Source organism: Adiantum capillus-veneris, chromosome 4 (genome assembly GCF_014529385.1).
Source record: "Adiantum capillus-veneris isolate H3 chromosome 4, ASM1452938v2, whole genome shotgun sequence".
NCBI classification, from domain to species: Eukaryota; Viridiplantae; Streptophyta; class Polypodiopsida; order Polypodiales; family Pteridaceae; genus Adiantum; species Adiantum capillus-veneris.
In genome coordinates this window covers 9,364,349-9,380,776 of record NC_140934.1, presented here as the reverse complement: position 1 = coordinate 9,380,776, position 16,428 = coordinate 9,364,349, and the positions used below count along the sequence as shown (strand labels likewise).

Here is a 16,428-nt window from a genome sequence, read left to right as displayed (position 1 = left end):
TCTTTTCGCCTTAGCTTGAAAGAAAATTTTCGACACAAGTTGCAACATCTTTTGCTATTTCGGCCTCTTCAACCGCTACGAGAGAAGTTTTCCATCGACGCTGTCGTAAACACTATTGCCGACTATAGAACTTCATTTTTTTTATTAAAAATATTTCACATTGCTTTAGATTATTCACCTTATTTGAGCCCTTTTGGCTTTATCTATAGCTTAATCACACCCTCGATATTCAATATTGATAATCGGCAAGCACTTGTGAGCAGTTTTTGCGGTGCTTTTTCAACTCAATGCCCAGAACGTTTAAACCAAAGGATGGTGCACATGTTCACGGAGTCAATACCCCTCATATTCTTTCCTAAACTATGATCTTATTCCCACTTTACCGCCATATCAACGATAAATTTAGTATGAAGTATTTTTTCGATCTTGTCTTGGTTAATAAAGAGGAGAACAGATTTCAAGCACCAAGACATACATCCACAAATACAGAACGTGAAGCCTTGCTTCGAGAATGTGGTATTGGACTTCACAAATTGTTTTTATTAGTCAAGTGTCATAGGTCTCTTATAGCTTTGTCTGTTGTCTGATATTGTCATGCCAAAATTTTATACGGGTGGGTTATAAATACTACCAAACATTAGTAGTAAGGCCACCCATTTATGTTTGGTTCTGAGTTCTTGTTGTCTCACTCCGGTAGTTGTTTTGAGTGAAGTGCACACACACACCTATGTTATTGTGGGGGGGGGAGAGGGGGATTCTAATCGTAGTTTCAAGTGATTGAACTCTGCCATGGTCTACAAAAAATCCATTGTCAATGGTTTGAGCTCGAGGGGGGGGTTTTGGGTTTCCAAGCCCAAGGTTGGTTTGTGCCTGTGGAAACATCTTTTATGGCATGCATTTAACACACTCAGTTTGCATGAGAAGGTTCAGTTATATATATGTAAGGGTTTTCAAGTTAATTAAGCAAGCGTGGTGCTTTATTGTGTCGAGCCTCCTCTCTCTCTCTCTCTCTCTCTCTCTCTCTCTCTCTCTCTCTCTCTCTCTCTCTCCCCTGCACATCTCGGCGTGGCTTCTCCCATCCGGCTCCATCCACCATAGCCCACTCCCTACGAGGTTTAGTTTCTAGAAAAAAACAAGGCCCATGGGGGATCAGTCCCCCGAGGTTTGTGCAGTGGTTGGATGTGGCCCGCCCATCCTCCTGCCTGCCCACTCGCTCATTAACTGAATTTGGTACTATATAATTGGTATTGAGGCAAGCTTTCATATTATCTAGCTAATTGTGATAGCTTTTAGTTGAAGCACATTGTTCCAATACAATAACATGTAAGCAACAGAGGGGATGTAACATATATTATTGCTACTTTTACTGCGGTTGTTCTCCACTCCAGTTATACTCATCACAGCATGTTGGTGACTTGTTAAGGTCTTCTGTCATTCTCGAGGGCTTGCACCCACATATACATGCCCACAATCACTATGTCTTCTTGCACCCAAATATGTGTGTCCACACTTTAGACCTAGACAATTTGTTAGCATGTACTTTCTCCACGATCTGGAAGCATGTGTTGTGTCTTCAAGAAACTTGCTAACACCCATTTCATCAGTGAGAATTGAAAGCAAGAGAAAAATGAAATGAAATGTCCATAGTAAAGTTAATGCACACTGTTCCAATATAATAACATGTAAACAACAGAAGGGATGTAACATATATTAATGTCACTTTTAGTACTACTGTTGTTCTCCGCTCCAGTTAGATTCATCACAGCATGCTGGTGACTTGTTAAGGTCTTCTGTCATTCTCCAGCGCTTGGCCACGGCCACGCCACTTTCATCAGCTGCCTGAATATTGCTCGTCTCGGCCCATAATGCATCCAAGACCCTAAGCAAATTAGCATGCCATGTCAAGATCAGAGGGGAACAGAAAACAAGGCAGTAGTAAGTGGCACATGAAGGCAAAACCACATAAAGTGACTTTACCGCTGTGCAGGCAGATATGCGTCTGTTTGAGGGGCTATGGCGTATGGATGGCTATCATGCCCCGTGCCAGTTAGCTCACAAGACGCAAATTCCACCACATTTTCCAGCACATTGGAACTCGCATTCACTTCTCTCCGCATTGCTGCTATCTGTCCCACAAAAACATAAATAATTAGTACCCCTTCTCCATTAGCTCGTGAAAACAAGAAAACAGCAACCTGCCATGTCTTTCTAGTTTTGAGTAACCACTGTTTGAAGAAACAATGGAGCATATAAAAGACAATACAGAAGCCAGCTATATACGAAAAGCCTAAACCTGTGCTTGTTAATTTTATGCTAAGCATCTTGAGAGAACCCCAACCGTAGCAGCAAAATCAAACAAATCATAGTGAAATTTACATGCAGGGGACCTGACATATTTACAGAATCCCCCCTTCCATCAGTGAAGTTAGTTGTTTTTGGGTCTTTTCCATTGAGCATAAGGGATTCTCGAATTGCAGTCACAGACAAAGTCGCATCATGAGATGTGAAATACCTTTTCTTTGATCTCCCCAAGTTGCTCGAGCAATAGCTCCTCCTGCCATAACGAAACAAACATGCAAAGCCGTTTTCTCAACAGTGTGCAGCCAGCGAGCTTTGCTGAATTTGGCATGGCATATAATATTTAACATGTTGTGCAGCTCCTGTGGTGCAGAGAGAGGGGGGACGCTTGCTTGCCTTCTTGGCGCGGATGTGTCCTAAGCTGTCATGGAATTGCTGCTCCAACCGGACAAGGTCCCTTGACGACAGTCGCTCGAGATTATCACCCATAAGGGTACTGGACGGTCAGAATGTTTAGCTCCATTAATGTCAGATCATTAAGCAATTAAGAGCTAATTAGGAGCATGTTTAGCTTCAATAATGTCAGATCATTAGCAATTAAGATCATAATTAGCTTCAGTTATGTCAGATTAAGCAATTAAGAGCATAATTAGCTTCAGTGGTGACTAATTTGAAGGAGCGGATCAAATGAGAATGTAAATATTTATTGGAAGCCGTCTATGAATTACAAGCACCTTTCTCTGCAAGTGCTTGAGCTCCTCCGTGAAGCGAGTCACCCCGTCAGTAATATGCTACATACAACATGCAAATCACTAGGTTTTAGCACTACCACCTACAGAGTGTTAATTATACCAAGAAATGAACTGATGAGATGAGAGAGAGAGAGAGAGAGAGAGAGAGAGAGAGAGAGAAACGGACGTCTGGCATGTTGTTGATGTCGGGGAATTCGGAATGGCCGCAAGTCTTCCTATAGCGCTCCAGAATATTCTGCATACTGCACAAACAAAACCAAATCTCATAGCACGTCTTGAGATCAAAACTCGCCTGATAGTTCTTTTGAAACTTCTCTTCTTCTCTTCTCTCTCAAACAACATGAATATCAATATCGTCTAGACTCTACACTATTAGGTCTCCTCCCCAATCTCTGAAAAATAAATTAATATGTGCATAAGTGAAGGGTGAGTTTAGGAAATGAAAAGACAAATGGAGATGGAAAGTCAAAAGACATTTTGTGTCCATATAAATAGGTATTTCTTTTCTCATTCAATTTTTCTTTAGCGTTTTCTTCTCTTCAACGTTTTCCCCTCTCTCTCTCTCTCTCTCTCAATGTTGTATCCGTCCTTCCCAGCTAATATTGTTGTAAATCTATGTGCTTTGTCATTGCCTATTGTTACGTGCTATAAATTAGTGTGAATACCTTTTAATTTTTTTGAAGCCATTTAGATACCTAAAAAAAAACCCCATTGTTTGGGGGATAGCTCTCCAGATCCTCGCCCGCTGCACGCCATCGCTGCATGGTTTGGTACAGGACTATCACAGCTCTGGGCCCAGCCTTCACCCTCAGCTTGTTGCCTCCCCCACACCGAACACCTCACAAGAGCCAGAGATAGTTGGAGCACGCACAGATCAAAGAGAGACTGGGGGGGGGGGGGGGGAGAGAGAGAGAGAGATGCTCACCTCTTCTCTCCTACCAAGCCACTGCACCCTCAACATGACCTCGCCAGCCCGCCTTGGCCAGAAGTCGCCGCAGGCAAGTTACTCGAGAGCGCCCGCGCAAGAGAGAAAGTTGTGGCTTAAAAGCATGCGGAGCCGCCGCCCATTGCCTCTGAAAGGGGCTTCGGCCGACAAACAGAAGGATGGCTTTGACTACAAAATTTGGACACGTCATCTACCCCAAAATACATCCAACTTTTGGCCTTCACTCGAATCAGATCATCTTAAGATCCCCATTTTTTAACAATGTTTTTAACATCGTGCACCCATACTTGGTGGATATCTTTTCTTTCCCCTTGTTTACATATACATTATTTTTTTGGACTACATAAGTAGTATAGAGTTGGATTTTGGGTGCATCTCTGGACCATTGGATAAAGCTTGCATATTAGTGCCACGTGGCAAGCTAATCATAATTTTTTTTTATTTTAGGACTTTGTGAGAGGGTGTTGACGTTTGTGCACTTGTCTCTTTAAAGAGGGGCATTGAGTATTGTGTCAAATAGAATCTTTCTCGTCCTCTTTTAGTTTGTTTTGTAGATGGCTTCTCTCTCTCTCTCTCTCTCTCTCTCTACACCGTCAAATAGAGATTTGAGATCTCATCATATTGTTCCTACAACATTTTAAACTCTCCTCTTATCAAGACTTGTGCATTGGGGGGGGGAGGGCGGGGAGAGAGAGAGAGAGAGAATCAGACGATGAAACATGAATAGCTTTATTCTCACCCATGTTTTTAGATATATCTTTTGGGATTGTTTCTATGGCATTAAAAATTATCTACTTCTTTTTCTTCTTTTCTCTCTCTCTCTCTCTCTCTCTCTCTCTCTCTCTCCACACCATAGGTATTTAGTTGTTGAAGAATTGTCGTGTAGAACTTTAATGTCTCTTTAAATTATTCCTATACCCTTCAACATTTTTCTCTCTTTCTCACATCCCACTTCTCTTCTTGTATCATTCGTTGGGTGCTAAAAAGTTTATCCTCTCTCTCTCTCTCTCTCTCTCTCTCTCCGCCCCCCCACCATAGGTATTTAGTTGTTGAAGAATTGTCGTGTAGAACTTTAATGTCTCTTTAAATTATTCCTATACCCTTCAACATTTTTCTCTCTCTTTCTCACATCCCACTTCTCTTCTCGTATCATTCGTTGGGTGCTAAAAAGTTTATCTCCTCTCTCTCTCTCTCTCTCTCTCTCTCTCTCTCTTTCTTTTTAGGCCCCCTTACTTGTCGAAATTCAAAGAATTTATAGATCTTTAATTGTGGCATACACTTTAACTCTTAAAAATAAAAAGTACAAAAAATCCTAGAACTAGTAGAAGTCCCCTCAATTGAGCAATCTCTCTCCCCATTCGGAGTGCCAATGTTAAAGGTCTGGTTTTGCTAGGCATTTTACCCATTTTGAAGGTATTTTATCCGATTTTTATGGCTAAAAAATGTTACCTATCCTATTAAAAATACCTATAATACCAAAAAAAATCGTAATATCTTGGAATTTCAAGGGCAAGGGTGTCCCTCGTGAGACGGAGTTCCTATGAACTTAATGGTAAAACCTCTCTCTCTCTCTCTCTCTCTCTCTCTCTCTCTCTCACACACACACACAATAACATGGATAACAACCCCTTCACGTCCTTAAAGCGAGACATCTCCAAGTTGATGCATGGACACATGAGCTTCTTTTTCTCAATCTCTTTACAGGAATAAAAACTTGCACAAAGTTCTAAAAAATAATAATATTGGCCTTGAAAATAACCCCTTGGAAAGATAAAGCCAAATATATCTTCAGAAATCAAATTTTTATTAAATAACAATATCTCCACTAAAATTATCCGTTTTTGTTATGTGCATTTAAATTGATACATTAATTCTATGTAAAATAGAAAGACTTTTGCCGATTGTCAAATCCTTTTTTTTTTTTGAAACTCACAATTGTGAGTAGATTATATTAAATAAAGCAAACAAATTACAAGTTTCTTTCATGCCCGTGCAGAGCTATGACAGCTTCTTATGGCAAGATAGTCAAATCCTACAATCTTACTCTTTACTTTTGCATTTTAAGTCTTTTTATTAAAAAAAAACCAAACTCATATTATGTGAGTGAATATATTAAGAACAAACAAAAAATTACAATTAAAACTCCATGCACAGACCGTGCCATGGAGCGTTGCCATAACCAGACCAGTTTATAAAGTTCAAGGTTTTACAAGGATCCCTAAACCTGAAGAAGCTTACAATACATAGTCGCAATATGAATCCATAAAACTAGGGCTTTTTACATGGAAGCCCTGAAACCAAACAACTACTCCCACATTGGGAACCAATAGGCAAAGTAAAAGACTCACACATGCTTACTCAGGTCAGCCACAATGAAGCTGAGATGCCACCACTACTGAGGGTGTTGGCATCATCCACAATATTATTCGCAGTCGCACCGCCACGCCCAACAGACATCCCAAGGCCAAGCAACAGAAACCCAAATTGAACAACAACACTGAGGAAAGTCCCAACCTTGCCAAATGAGCATAATACGACCACACCAAAGCACTGCAACAAAACTCCCAACAAGTTGTACCTCCCCAAATGCAGAAACGCCGCCAAGGGGCAGGCCTTCCTACTGCCAGCACGACAACACCAACCAAGGCCCTCGGACCGCTCTACACATCCGTAGCCGCCCACGCCGCCTCAAACCTCAAACTCTAGACCATCGAAGCAAATCGAGCACCATTGAAGACAACTTGACAGGAGCAACCTACGAGAGGTCGCTCTTTGCCCTTCCAAACAAGAGGCAAGAGAGGCGACCTCTCCCACAATTCCAAAAAAGAGAGGCAGGTGACGGAGGACGGCACGCCTCCGCCCCGCCCTATTGCAACGCTCCCATATGGTTCCCCCAAGCCGTGGGGCCTTACAGGCTGCGCGACCAGCGCGACAACATTCTAAATCTTACACTTCACTTTTGCATTTGAAACTAGATGTTTTGTAAGGTTTCATTTAAAGTGAACCAATGAGTGACGCCCGCCCAGAGCCCCTCTCCTTCTTTGAAAAATTTAAAGTCCCTTATATATAGTCTATAATTTTATATAGTATAGATGGATAGATAAAGCATTTTTGACCCTTCCAAAGGACAAAGGCTATAGAGATGTCTTCTCTTTTTGTTGACTAAAATAGAAAAAACATTGAATTGTATTTTCAAGCATTTTTTGATAGGCCAAAAATGATGATGGTTGAAATACGATAGTGTGGGCACTCAATTAAATGAAGAGTGTATAAATCTAATGATGGGCATGTCTTGAGTTTTGAAATATGAAGTGAATTCTCATTTAACAAGGAAAGGATTTTGGGTTGCCTTTTAAAGCATTAAAAGTTGAAAGCCTTAGCATAATGGGTAGCTCCACAAATCTCAAAAGTCACCTTTTCATTTAGAGAAGTTCATTCAATTGTATTTTCGAGCATTTTTTGATATGCCAAAAATGATGATGGTTGAAATACTATAGTGGGCACTCAATTAAATGAAGAGTGTATAAATCTAATGATGGACATGTCTTGAGTTTTGAAATATGAAGTGAATTCTCATTTAACAAGGAAAGGATTTTGGGCTGCCTTTTAAAGCATTAAAAGTTGAAAGCCTTAGTATAATGAGTAGCTCCACAAATCCCAAAAGTCACCTTTTTCATTTAGAGAAGTTCTTTCCCAAGTTGAAACTTGAGGTGATAGACTAAAGTTGTCATTTATAAGATGATTATTTTTGTTAGTTTAAACTTTAAAGAGGATCTATCCTTTAGAGCTTTAATCTCTAGAGATTTTTTATTTTTATTTTTAGAGATTTTAAAGCTAATTCTATCACTTAAGGGTGGAGAACTTTTAAAGTAAGGTGTCCAATGAGGACTTAGAGTTTTTTTTTAATAAAAAAGAAGGTAAAACTTTGAATTAAAGAAAGTAAAAAGGTTCCATGGACCCATAGATAGGGAGAGGGTCACCCCGGGGCGCTAAAGTTTTAAGGCTTAAAACTTTATAGCTTTTAAAGTGGGATCTACAACTTAGGGATTTAGAATTTTAAATTTGTAAAGGGAGCTCTAGAGCTTAAGGATGTAAAATTTTTAAAGTAGGGGTCTAGAGCATCCAGCTCTAAAGCTTAGGGATGCTTTTCTAATTTAATTCTATGTGCTTACGATTTTTTTTAAAAGCTTCGAGATGTAGAGCTTTTAAAGTGGGATTTACACTTAGATGAAGGCCGAAAATTGACACCTATTTTTTTTGTCAAGGGCCTATCAAAACAAGACATGCATTCCTAGGGCAAGCTGTAGACTAACCGACATGTTGCGAGCTCACTACTTTGGTAGTCTGTAAACAACCTCTAAATGAAAAGCAACATGTGTGGCCAATGCACACCCACTCAGCCATGCAACTATTCTGTGTGCGAAAGCGAGAACATGCAACCAAACATGCTTACGTCTTCTATTGCTTCGAGCCCTACCTGCGTCTGCCTTCTCAAGACCACGGAGAACCTCCACCCCCCGGCTCACCTTCCTTGCTGGTAGCTGCATCTTCGAAAGGCCTACCTCCTCATACTCGGCTCCTACTACACAAATCGTTCTGTGCAGTGGCATCCACTCGGAGTCCTGTCCTGGCTCTCTCTCTCTCTCTCTCTCTCTCTCTCTCTCTCTCTCTCTCTCTCTCTCTCTCATTCATCTGCACGCCATGGCACAAATCCCTCTCTTTGATCGCCCTCGCCCTCTTACATGTTGCCTAGCCAAAGCCTGGAAATCCGTCCAATACACTCCTGCAAGCAAAGAAGCTATTGCACCCAAATCAGCTGCAAACTGCTTCGTCTCCCCTCGCGCTGCTACAGCCTGTCTTGTGCGGCCTGGCTAAAAGAATAAGGATCAGAAAATCTCGAACAAAAAGAATAAAGATCAGAAAATCCCTAATTGTCAAAAAGAATAAAGGTCAGAAAATCTCCAACAATCTATGTCTCCATCCACCTGTCATTTCTCCAGATCTTTGGCTTTATCAACTTTTCCTCTTAAGCTTCCCCTTAAGCCTTGGGAGGATCTTTCCAGATTCTCCTTAATTCACTCCTTCCCAAAATTGGGCGCATCTACTAGGACCTTCTTTGCGAACTTCCAAGCAAAAAAAGCTTTGTTTCTAGATTTAAGGCCCTCCAAGTCCATTTATCTAAATAAGTTTATAAAGTTTCAAAAAGACCATTTTCTTTTTAATACTTCATAGAGAATTCAACAAGGTGAACAAACAAGATAAACTTACATATACCTTCATAAGTTCGGAATAGTATGAACTCACGAATTATAAGAGGGAATAAAGCACTCATAAAACTATAAACGCAACGGACACAAGAAAAGAAAAGAAAAACAAAAACAAACAAACAAACAAATTAACTAAATCACTTTGTTTGCTACAAAACAAAACTAGATAAAACAAACATTATTAACTTAAAAATGTTTTAGAAAAGGCAAGTGTAAAATAAGTTGACGCAAATTACTTAGCTTAAAACAAATACTCAACTTTAAGGGGAAAAAAAAAGGATAAGACATCTTAAAAACTTAATCCTAGAAATCAAGCTTCACACAAAAACTTCTAACGGAACACATTCTTAAGTCCTCGGGTAAGCTAAATACGAAATTGAAAAATGAATACTACTACAAACCTACGAAGAGCAAAGAACCAAACTTGACAATATGTGATCTCAACATCGCTGCTTGTCCAAACAGGAAGAATAAGATTATCATCTTTATCATGCATAGCTTGGACAACAGCTATGACATCCCTACTCACGTCGCCAGTGTCCAAGAGTAGGTACAGGTTTATATAGAGGTCATTCATGCTTTGAACGTACTCTACAAAACCAACGAGCTGAGTTTCTATCACCCTCTGGAGGTGATGGGCATACTCAACCATGATAAAGGCTAGCATTTGTCAAGCTATAGCAAAAATACTAGAAGTGCTAAAGATCAAAACAACAACATAAGGTGTTATTAAGTCAAACAATAAGTGGGCTTTTTAGCTCCCCACTTCTATTGAATTTACTATTGATTATCTTTAACATTCCAAAGGAAGAAACATTAAAAATAAACTTACTACGATGCAAAAATGAACGAACGTTTTTTATGATTCTTTTGAATGAGTATCCTTTTTCAACTAGTAAAGAAATAAGAAGATAAGATTGAACAACAAAAGTAGATTTACTAGAACAAAGACGAGAAAATCTAAATAGTTGAGAGCAAATGACACCATACTTAGCTAAAAGAGAAATGTTCGAAGAAATGTGAGACATACACAACACACTGAATATTAAAAGGACCTTTTTAGGGGGATGTCTCACTATATGTATAATTTATATATTGTTGCGTTCAAAAACTATTTATAAAACACCAATAAAAGAATTTGTTGAAAGGAAGTTGGCCTATTGGTAAAGGTGAGGGCTTTAAGCTCACCCACAATGGTTCAACCCTTAAGACATGAGGGTGTGGGTGAGTGAGCACAATCCTATAAAACTAATTGAAGCAAAGCTTCAAATGGCTTTTTTTTATTAAAAAAAAAACAATAAAAGGGACACCTTTCTTATTCAATTTGTTCTTTTTTTTCAAGATCCCATATGATCACATTGTGATCCAAAATTTAGTCTCTAGGCATCGTTTAAGGTAGCCACCATATTGCTGACATTAAAAGGTTATGAATGCATCGTTTCTTTTGTCTTTGTATTTCTCACTCCCTTGACTATTTTTAATCTCTCTCAAAAATGGCCAATGCTAGTAAGTTAAAATCAATTTAAGGAGACAAAAAGTTCGAACTGGTCACATATTTAATACCTTTTTAAATTTCCTTAAATATATAGAGGGCCTACTCATGTATATTTCTCTCATTAGACAACTTATAATGTTTAGAAGATGTTGATTAAAAACTCTCTCTCTCTCTCTCTCTCTCTCTCTCTCTCTCACACACACACACACACACATGCACGTGCACGGACATCACCCCACACACAAGATTCCTCCCACGCTTTGAACAACAGGTTACCCATTCTCAAAACAAAAAACCTTTCATTGCCTTTAGGACTACTCTGGGGACTACTAGCCTTGAGAATAGGATAAAGCAAACACTATGTACCAAACATTGACGTTGTGGTGCACTCAGGAGGGGTTAGATAATACCTTGAGTAAAGGAAATTGTTGTGTACACCACTCTTTCATATAGAGAGTAAAACCCCGAGGTTGCGGTGACTCGTTTGGCATAAGATACATTTAAAGGTTTCAAAGGGGATACACAAATTACTATCCTAAATCCCATGACACCACCTCTCTCCTCTTGACCTCTCCTTCCACCTAATCCCATGAACGTAGTAACGAGGACAATGAAAGACATGATGAATCAATAACACGCCATGCTTGCATCGCAAGGTGGTCCCAAACAAACTGTACGTCGTAGATCTGTACGTATTGTACGTTGTTATGTACAGAAAATATTTTTATGTACGTAAAAATATGTACTCTTCTAAAAAAACCTCAATTTACTAAACTTTCTAAGACATTTCATTAAAAAAACAAGAGAAAAGGCAACACGTTTCAAAGAGAAAACAAGAGAGAAGGCAACAACTCTCTATTTGTGTGCCCAAAAATGTAAGGAATGGTTCGAAAAGCCTCGTGCTACAATTCGGTGGCCTTATCTCCCAATTATTATTATTATTATTATTGCCTTGTACGGATCAATCCGTACTATATGGACCCGTACAATACAATCGTACGGTACGGATCAGACCCGTACGTACGTGTTGAAACAACCTTGTTGAATCGTCAAGAGAAAAAGGAGATAGTTAAATCGAGTATGAAGAAAACTCGTTGGTCTTAAACGTGAATAGCTGGTTTTGAAGATGACAAAGGAAGTAGAACACTTGCGATCAAGACAAAGGCCCATAATAAGCAGAAGCATGAGGCTATGCACTATCGTTTCATTTCTCTCAACAGCCAATTTTATAGTACACCTTCCAAACCAAATTATGAAAAAGAAAAAGTACTAACTTTCCTAGGGTGCGACGTTAAAAAAGCCTTGAAAATGGCAAACACTTCCTAGTGCTCCATATTGTTGTCAATGTATTTGCTTTTGCAAGAGCCTTATGCATGTTTTAAATAAGCCGAATCTTTCTTAAGAGACGCGAATGACTATTTCTACCAATATACTATCGAGTAAAATCTATATACAAACTGTATGGTAGGCACCTTTGACGTTGTGAGCTCTAGCACCAATTTTTTATGAACATTTTTCTCTCACCATAATGAGCAGATAAGCGTTGATGTTCTTATCTTCTAGTAGTCCACCTCCTAGTGCTGATCATGTGTCCTTGAAGTGGGGCTTGAAATACATCGCCCCACATCAATTGCATTGTCCCACGTCAATGTACTCTTCAATTACATTCAATATTGAGATTGAGGATTACAAAACTCAAAAGTAGTATGAAAACTGGATAGTAGATCTTAAGGAAGACCCACACTATCCAATTTTCATATACTTTCGATTTTTGTAATCACTTTCCTTCAAGTTAGTAAAAATCGCTTCCCTAAAGAGGCAAACTTCCATTTAAGGGTTCTCAAAAAAGAAAACTCAAACTTTTAATTAGTTTCATTGTATAGTTTTTCAAAAAATTATAGGGATCAGTTTATTAGAACTCTCTACTCATTGTTCACCAAAATCCTATTAAGTATTATAAGCCACTTGCTAACGTTTGGTTTTTTACCGACATCAAAATTTACATTTATAAAAACTTGCAAACTCTTTGATGGTTTAGTTTAAATATTCCAAAAAAAAAACTGTAAAGGTGCAAAAAAATACATGCATTGTTGCCCAAAATTTTAAATTTGATATCAAGTTTTCTTTAGTAATATTGACCCTTTCCTTATAGTAATGGAGTCAGGATGAAGAACTCCATTAGAGTTTCCTTTCCTTTTTACTAAAGATTTCTTTAATAATATTGTCCCTTTCCTTATAGTGAGGGAGTGAGGATGAAGAACTCCATTTCTGGAAAATCCAAAATCTTTTGTGTGAATTTCAAATCATAACAAGGATTGCACTGTTACCTAGAGGCTTGTAAATCTGACTCGCTTTCACCCAAGCTTTCACTCCCTATAATCACCCTGTTAAATTCTATTTCTCAATTTCTTGGACTTTCACCCATCGTTTCTTCTCCTTGGTATTTTCTTGCAATATGCCAAAGGTCTCTACAAATTTGGATTTAGTGTACAATTTCCCTTGTACACTAACTACATGACTAAATTCTTTAGTCTCATGACTACACTCTAGAGTCCTAGTACCATGAATAAAGCATGAGACGAGTTCCTTTTTAAGGTGGTAGTCATGTGAGGCATGGTTATCAATTACAACTTAGTATAACTCTTACTTCTACATAGTCACTGACAATGATAAATAACAAGGTGTTTTCTGTTGCAACACCCCTATCGGAACCGATCATTGGTCACTATATTCATTCAAAAGGTGATTAATCAATAGTATCTACTCACATGAGTCTGTTTATTGCAAGGGCAACAATACTTAGCCAAATCCAAGCCTCTTCATTGCAAGGGCACAAACTCTTGTTCCAAAGTGCAAGAGTCGTTCATGCTGACAAACAGGGTAGCGTGTGAAAGTGCGTGACATTCTGCTCGTCCAGCGAGGGCTTGACCAATCAGTGTGTACTCATACAAAAAAAGTGTTTAGACATGATCACAATGCCTAAAAAAAGTGGTGGGTTCTCTAGCCACGAGCCAACCAGCAAGATTAATAACATTAGTATGTCATCACAAGAGCACTAACCATTTGTCTCCTATGTAACTAAGCAAGTCGAATTGCAGCTATGTCAATTTTGTCATGTTGCACCGGTTACATCAATAAGCATTCAAGTGTGCTGATTGAAGACTATTTATTGCCTTTGCCTTCGTTGGAAACTACATACCTCGAAGAAATTCATTTCCTCCGTATGACCTACCTGGTAAGGTTATACGAAGTTACAAGCCTGGGCCACATCGCTAGTCACAAGTAGCAAAGGTGGTCACGAGTCAAGACTGTAAGCTCAGATCTCTAAACCCCGCCATGATCCTTCATAACAGAATAACATATGCAGAACGGGAACAAGCTTAGCATAGGAATCCCCAGTACCCGCTCAAGATGGGCCTGAAACTGCAGTGCTATGGTAACAGTTAACAATCGCAATTTGTGAGAGGGGAGGAGGTTGCTGACCTGGGGTTGGCGAACTGGAAGAGCTTGCCCTTGCTGGAGAAGACGATGACGCCCACCTCTGCGTCGCACAGCACCGCCAAATCGTGTGCCTCCTTTAGCAAGCCGCCCCTCCGCTTTGAGAACGTCACCTGTCGGGTCGCCGCATTCTCGATCTGCTTGATCTTGATCTTCCACCTCGCCATCGAGGCCTCTGCACATCACAAGCACCAGTCAGCCATGAGTAGTGCCAACCACCTCCCTCTGCAAGCTTCTGCAATGAAACCCTCAGAAGACGTACGAGCTGCAAGCCTCAGCAAACGAGATTTAAGGGTAAAACCCTGCTGAAGGAATACTCTACGGTTTGGAATTGTCCTAGCCTCGCAACCGCCTCAAAATGACTATGGTTGAAGCACAAACCGCCTCAAAATGACTATGGTTGAGTTGTGCTTGAGAGAGATAGTACACTTGTCGTGCCCCACCATTGCCCATTCATAAATATATTAACCTCATGGTTTGTATTGCTTGATGGTAAAAGGTATTTCTAATTCAAAGATTCAAAGATTACACAGGAGAAGCACCTCCCCCTGTGGGCCCTATGGTGTGTCGAAAAAAAAAAAAAGATTACACGGGAGGGGGTAATTTGTTAGATCAAGGATTCTAACCACACCATGTGGTGGTCACATGTGAAGAGTGAGGTAATTGTTATTTTGGAAGGGGGGGGTAGAGCAAGTGCACCTCAAAGAGGTGTAGTTGGCTCACCCCACTTCTATAAGAATTTATGAATCTTTTTGGGAGTCTCTAAAAGTGCATAGTAAAATGTGAGCTTCTTCTTGTTTTTCCAACTCCATGTCGTGGTCCGTGGACTCTCTTTCCTATGTGTAGCTTTCATTTCCCTCGAACCCAAAGCATGGAAGAAAATCAATAAACTAATTTTTTTTTCTTCAACTGTAAAGCCTTGTCTTTTCTTTCCGATTTTAAATCTTTACAAGAAGATTTGGCTTGCATCTTTTTGAGCGTCCTTGTCTTTCCTTCCTTTTGTTTGAGTGAAAAACTCTACACACAGATACACTTTCTCCCTCTCAAAATTTTTTATTGTGAAAACAATCCAAGGTGTGGTTGTGTCCACTTTTTAGAGGGAGGGGTAAGTCAAGTACCTTGGTGACTGCAGGGGGTAATTGAGGTTTTCTCTATTACAACTGACCCCCTCTCGTGTGGGGGCCCTCTAAGCAAGTCGAATTGCAACTATGTCAATTTTGTCATGTTGCATCGGTTACATCAATAAGCATTCAAGTGTGCTGATTAAAGACTATTTATTGCCTTTGCCTTCGTTGGGAACTACATACCTCGAAGAAATTCATTTCCTCCGTATGACCTACCTGGTAAGGTTATACGAAGTTACAAGCCTGGGCCACATCGCTAGTCACAAGTAGCAAAGGTGGTCACGAGTCAAGACTGTAAGCTCAGATCTCTAAACCCCGCCATGATCCTTCATAACAGAATAACATATGCAGAACGGGAACAAGCTCAGCATAGGAATCCCCAGTACCCGCTCAAGATGGGCCTGAAACTGCAGTGCTATGGTAACAGTTAACAATCGCAATTTGTGAGAGGGGAGGAGGTTGCTGACCTGGGGTTGGCGAACTGGAAGAGCTTGCCCTTGCTAGAGAAGACGATGACGCCCACCTCTGCGTCGCACAGCACCGCCAAATCGTGTGCCTCCTTTAGCAAGCCGCCCCTCCGCTTTGAGAACGTCACCTGTCGGGTCGCCGCATTCTCGATCTGCTTGATCTTGATCTTCCACCTCGCCATCGAGGCCTCTGCACATCACAAGCACCAGTCAACCATGAGTAGTGCCAACCACCTCCCTCTGCAAGCTTCTGCAATGAAACCCTCAGAAGACGTACGAGCTGCAAGCCTCAGCAAACGAGATTTAAGGGTAAAACCCTGCTGAAGCAGTCCTGCTGAAGGAATACTCTACGGTTTGGAATTGTCCTAGCCTCGCAACCGCCTCAAAATGACTATGGTTGAAGCACAAACCGCCTCAAAATGACTATGGTTGAGTTGTTCTTGAGAGCGATAGTACACTTGTCGTGCCCCACCATTGCCCATTCATAAATATATTAACCTCATGGTTTGTATTGCCTGATGGTAAAAGGTATTTCTAATTCAAAGATTCACTCAACAACAAAATAAAAATGATGCTTTAGT

The 16,428-nt window shown here is 40.1% G+C and overlaps 2 protein-coding genes across 2 annotated transcripts; both read right to left on the bottom strand.

The window, feature by feature from the left end:
- Positions 1 to 1,624: 1,624 nt before the first annotated feature.
- LOC147458675 (MADS-box protein GGM13-like) lies at positions 1,625 to 14,425 on the bottom strand. Its single transcript, XM_086509670.1, has 7 exons — positions 14,242 to 14,425; positions 3,217 to 3,292; positions 3,039 to 3,089; positions 2,695 to 2,796; positions 2,513 to 2,554; positions 1,978 to 2,126; positions 1,625 to 1,879 (listed from the first exon to the last, which is right to left on the bottom strand). The coding sequence occupies exons 1-7, from the start codon at positions 14,421 to 14,423 to the stop codon at positions 1,729 to 1,731; spliced, it is 753 nt and encodes a 250-aa protein (XP_086365796.1). The 5' UTR covers positions 14,424 to 14,425; the 3' UTR covers positions 1,625 to 1,728.
- Positions 14,426 to 15,666: 1,241 nt separating this feature from the next.
- LOC147458674 (agamous-like MADS-box protein AGL8 homolog) lies at positions 15,667 to 16,029 on the bottom strand. The gene is made up of 2 exons (XM_086511489.1): positions 15,848 to 16,029; positions 15,667 to 15,706 (listed from the first exon to the last, which is right to left on the bottom strand). The coding sequence occupies exons 1-2, from the start codon at positions 16,027 to 16,029 to the stop codon at positions 15,667 to 15,669; spliced, it is 222 nt and encodes a 73-aa protein (XP_086367615.1).
- Between the last annotated feature and the right edge of the window lie 399 nt (positions 16,030 to 16,428).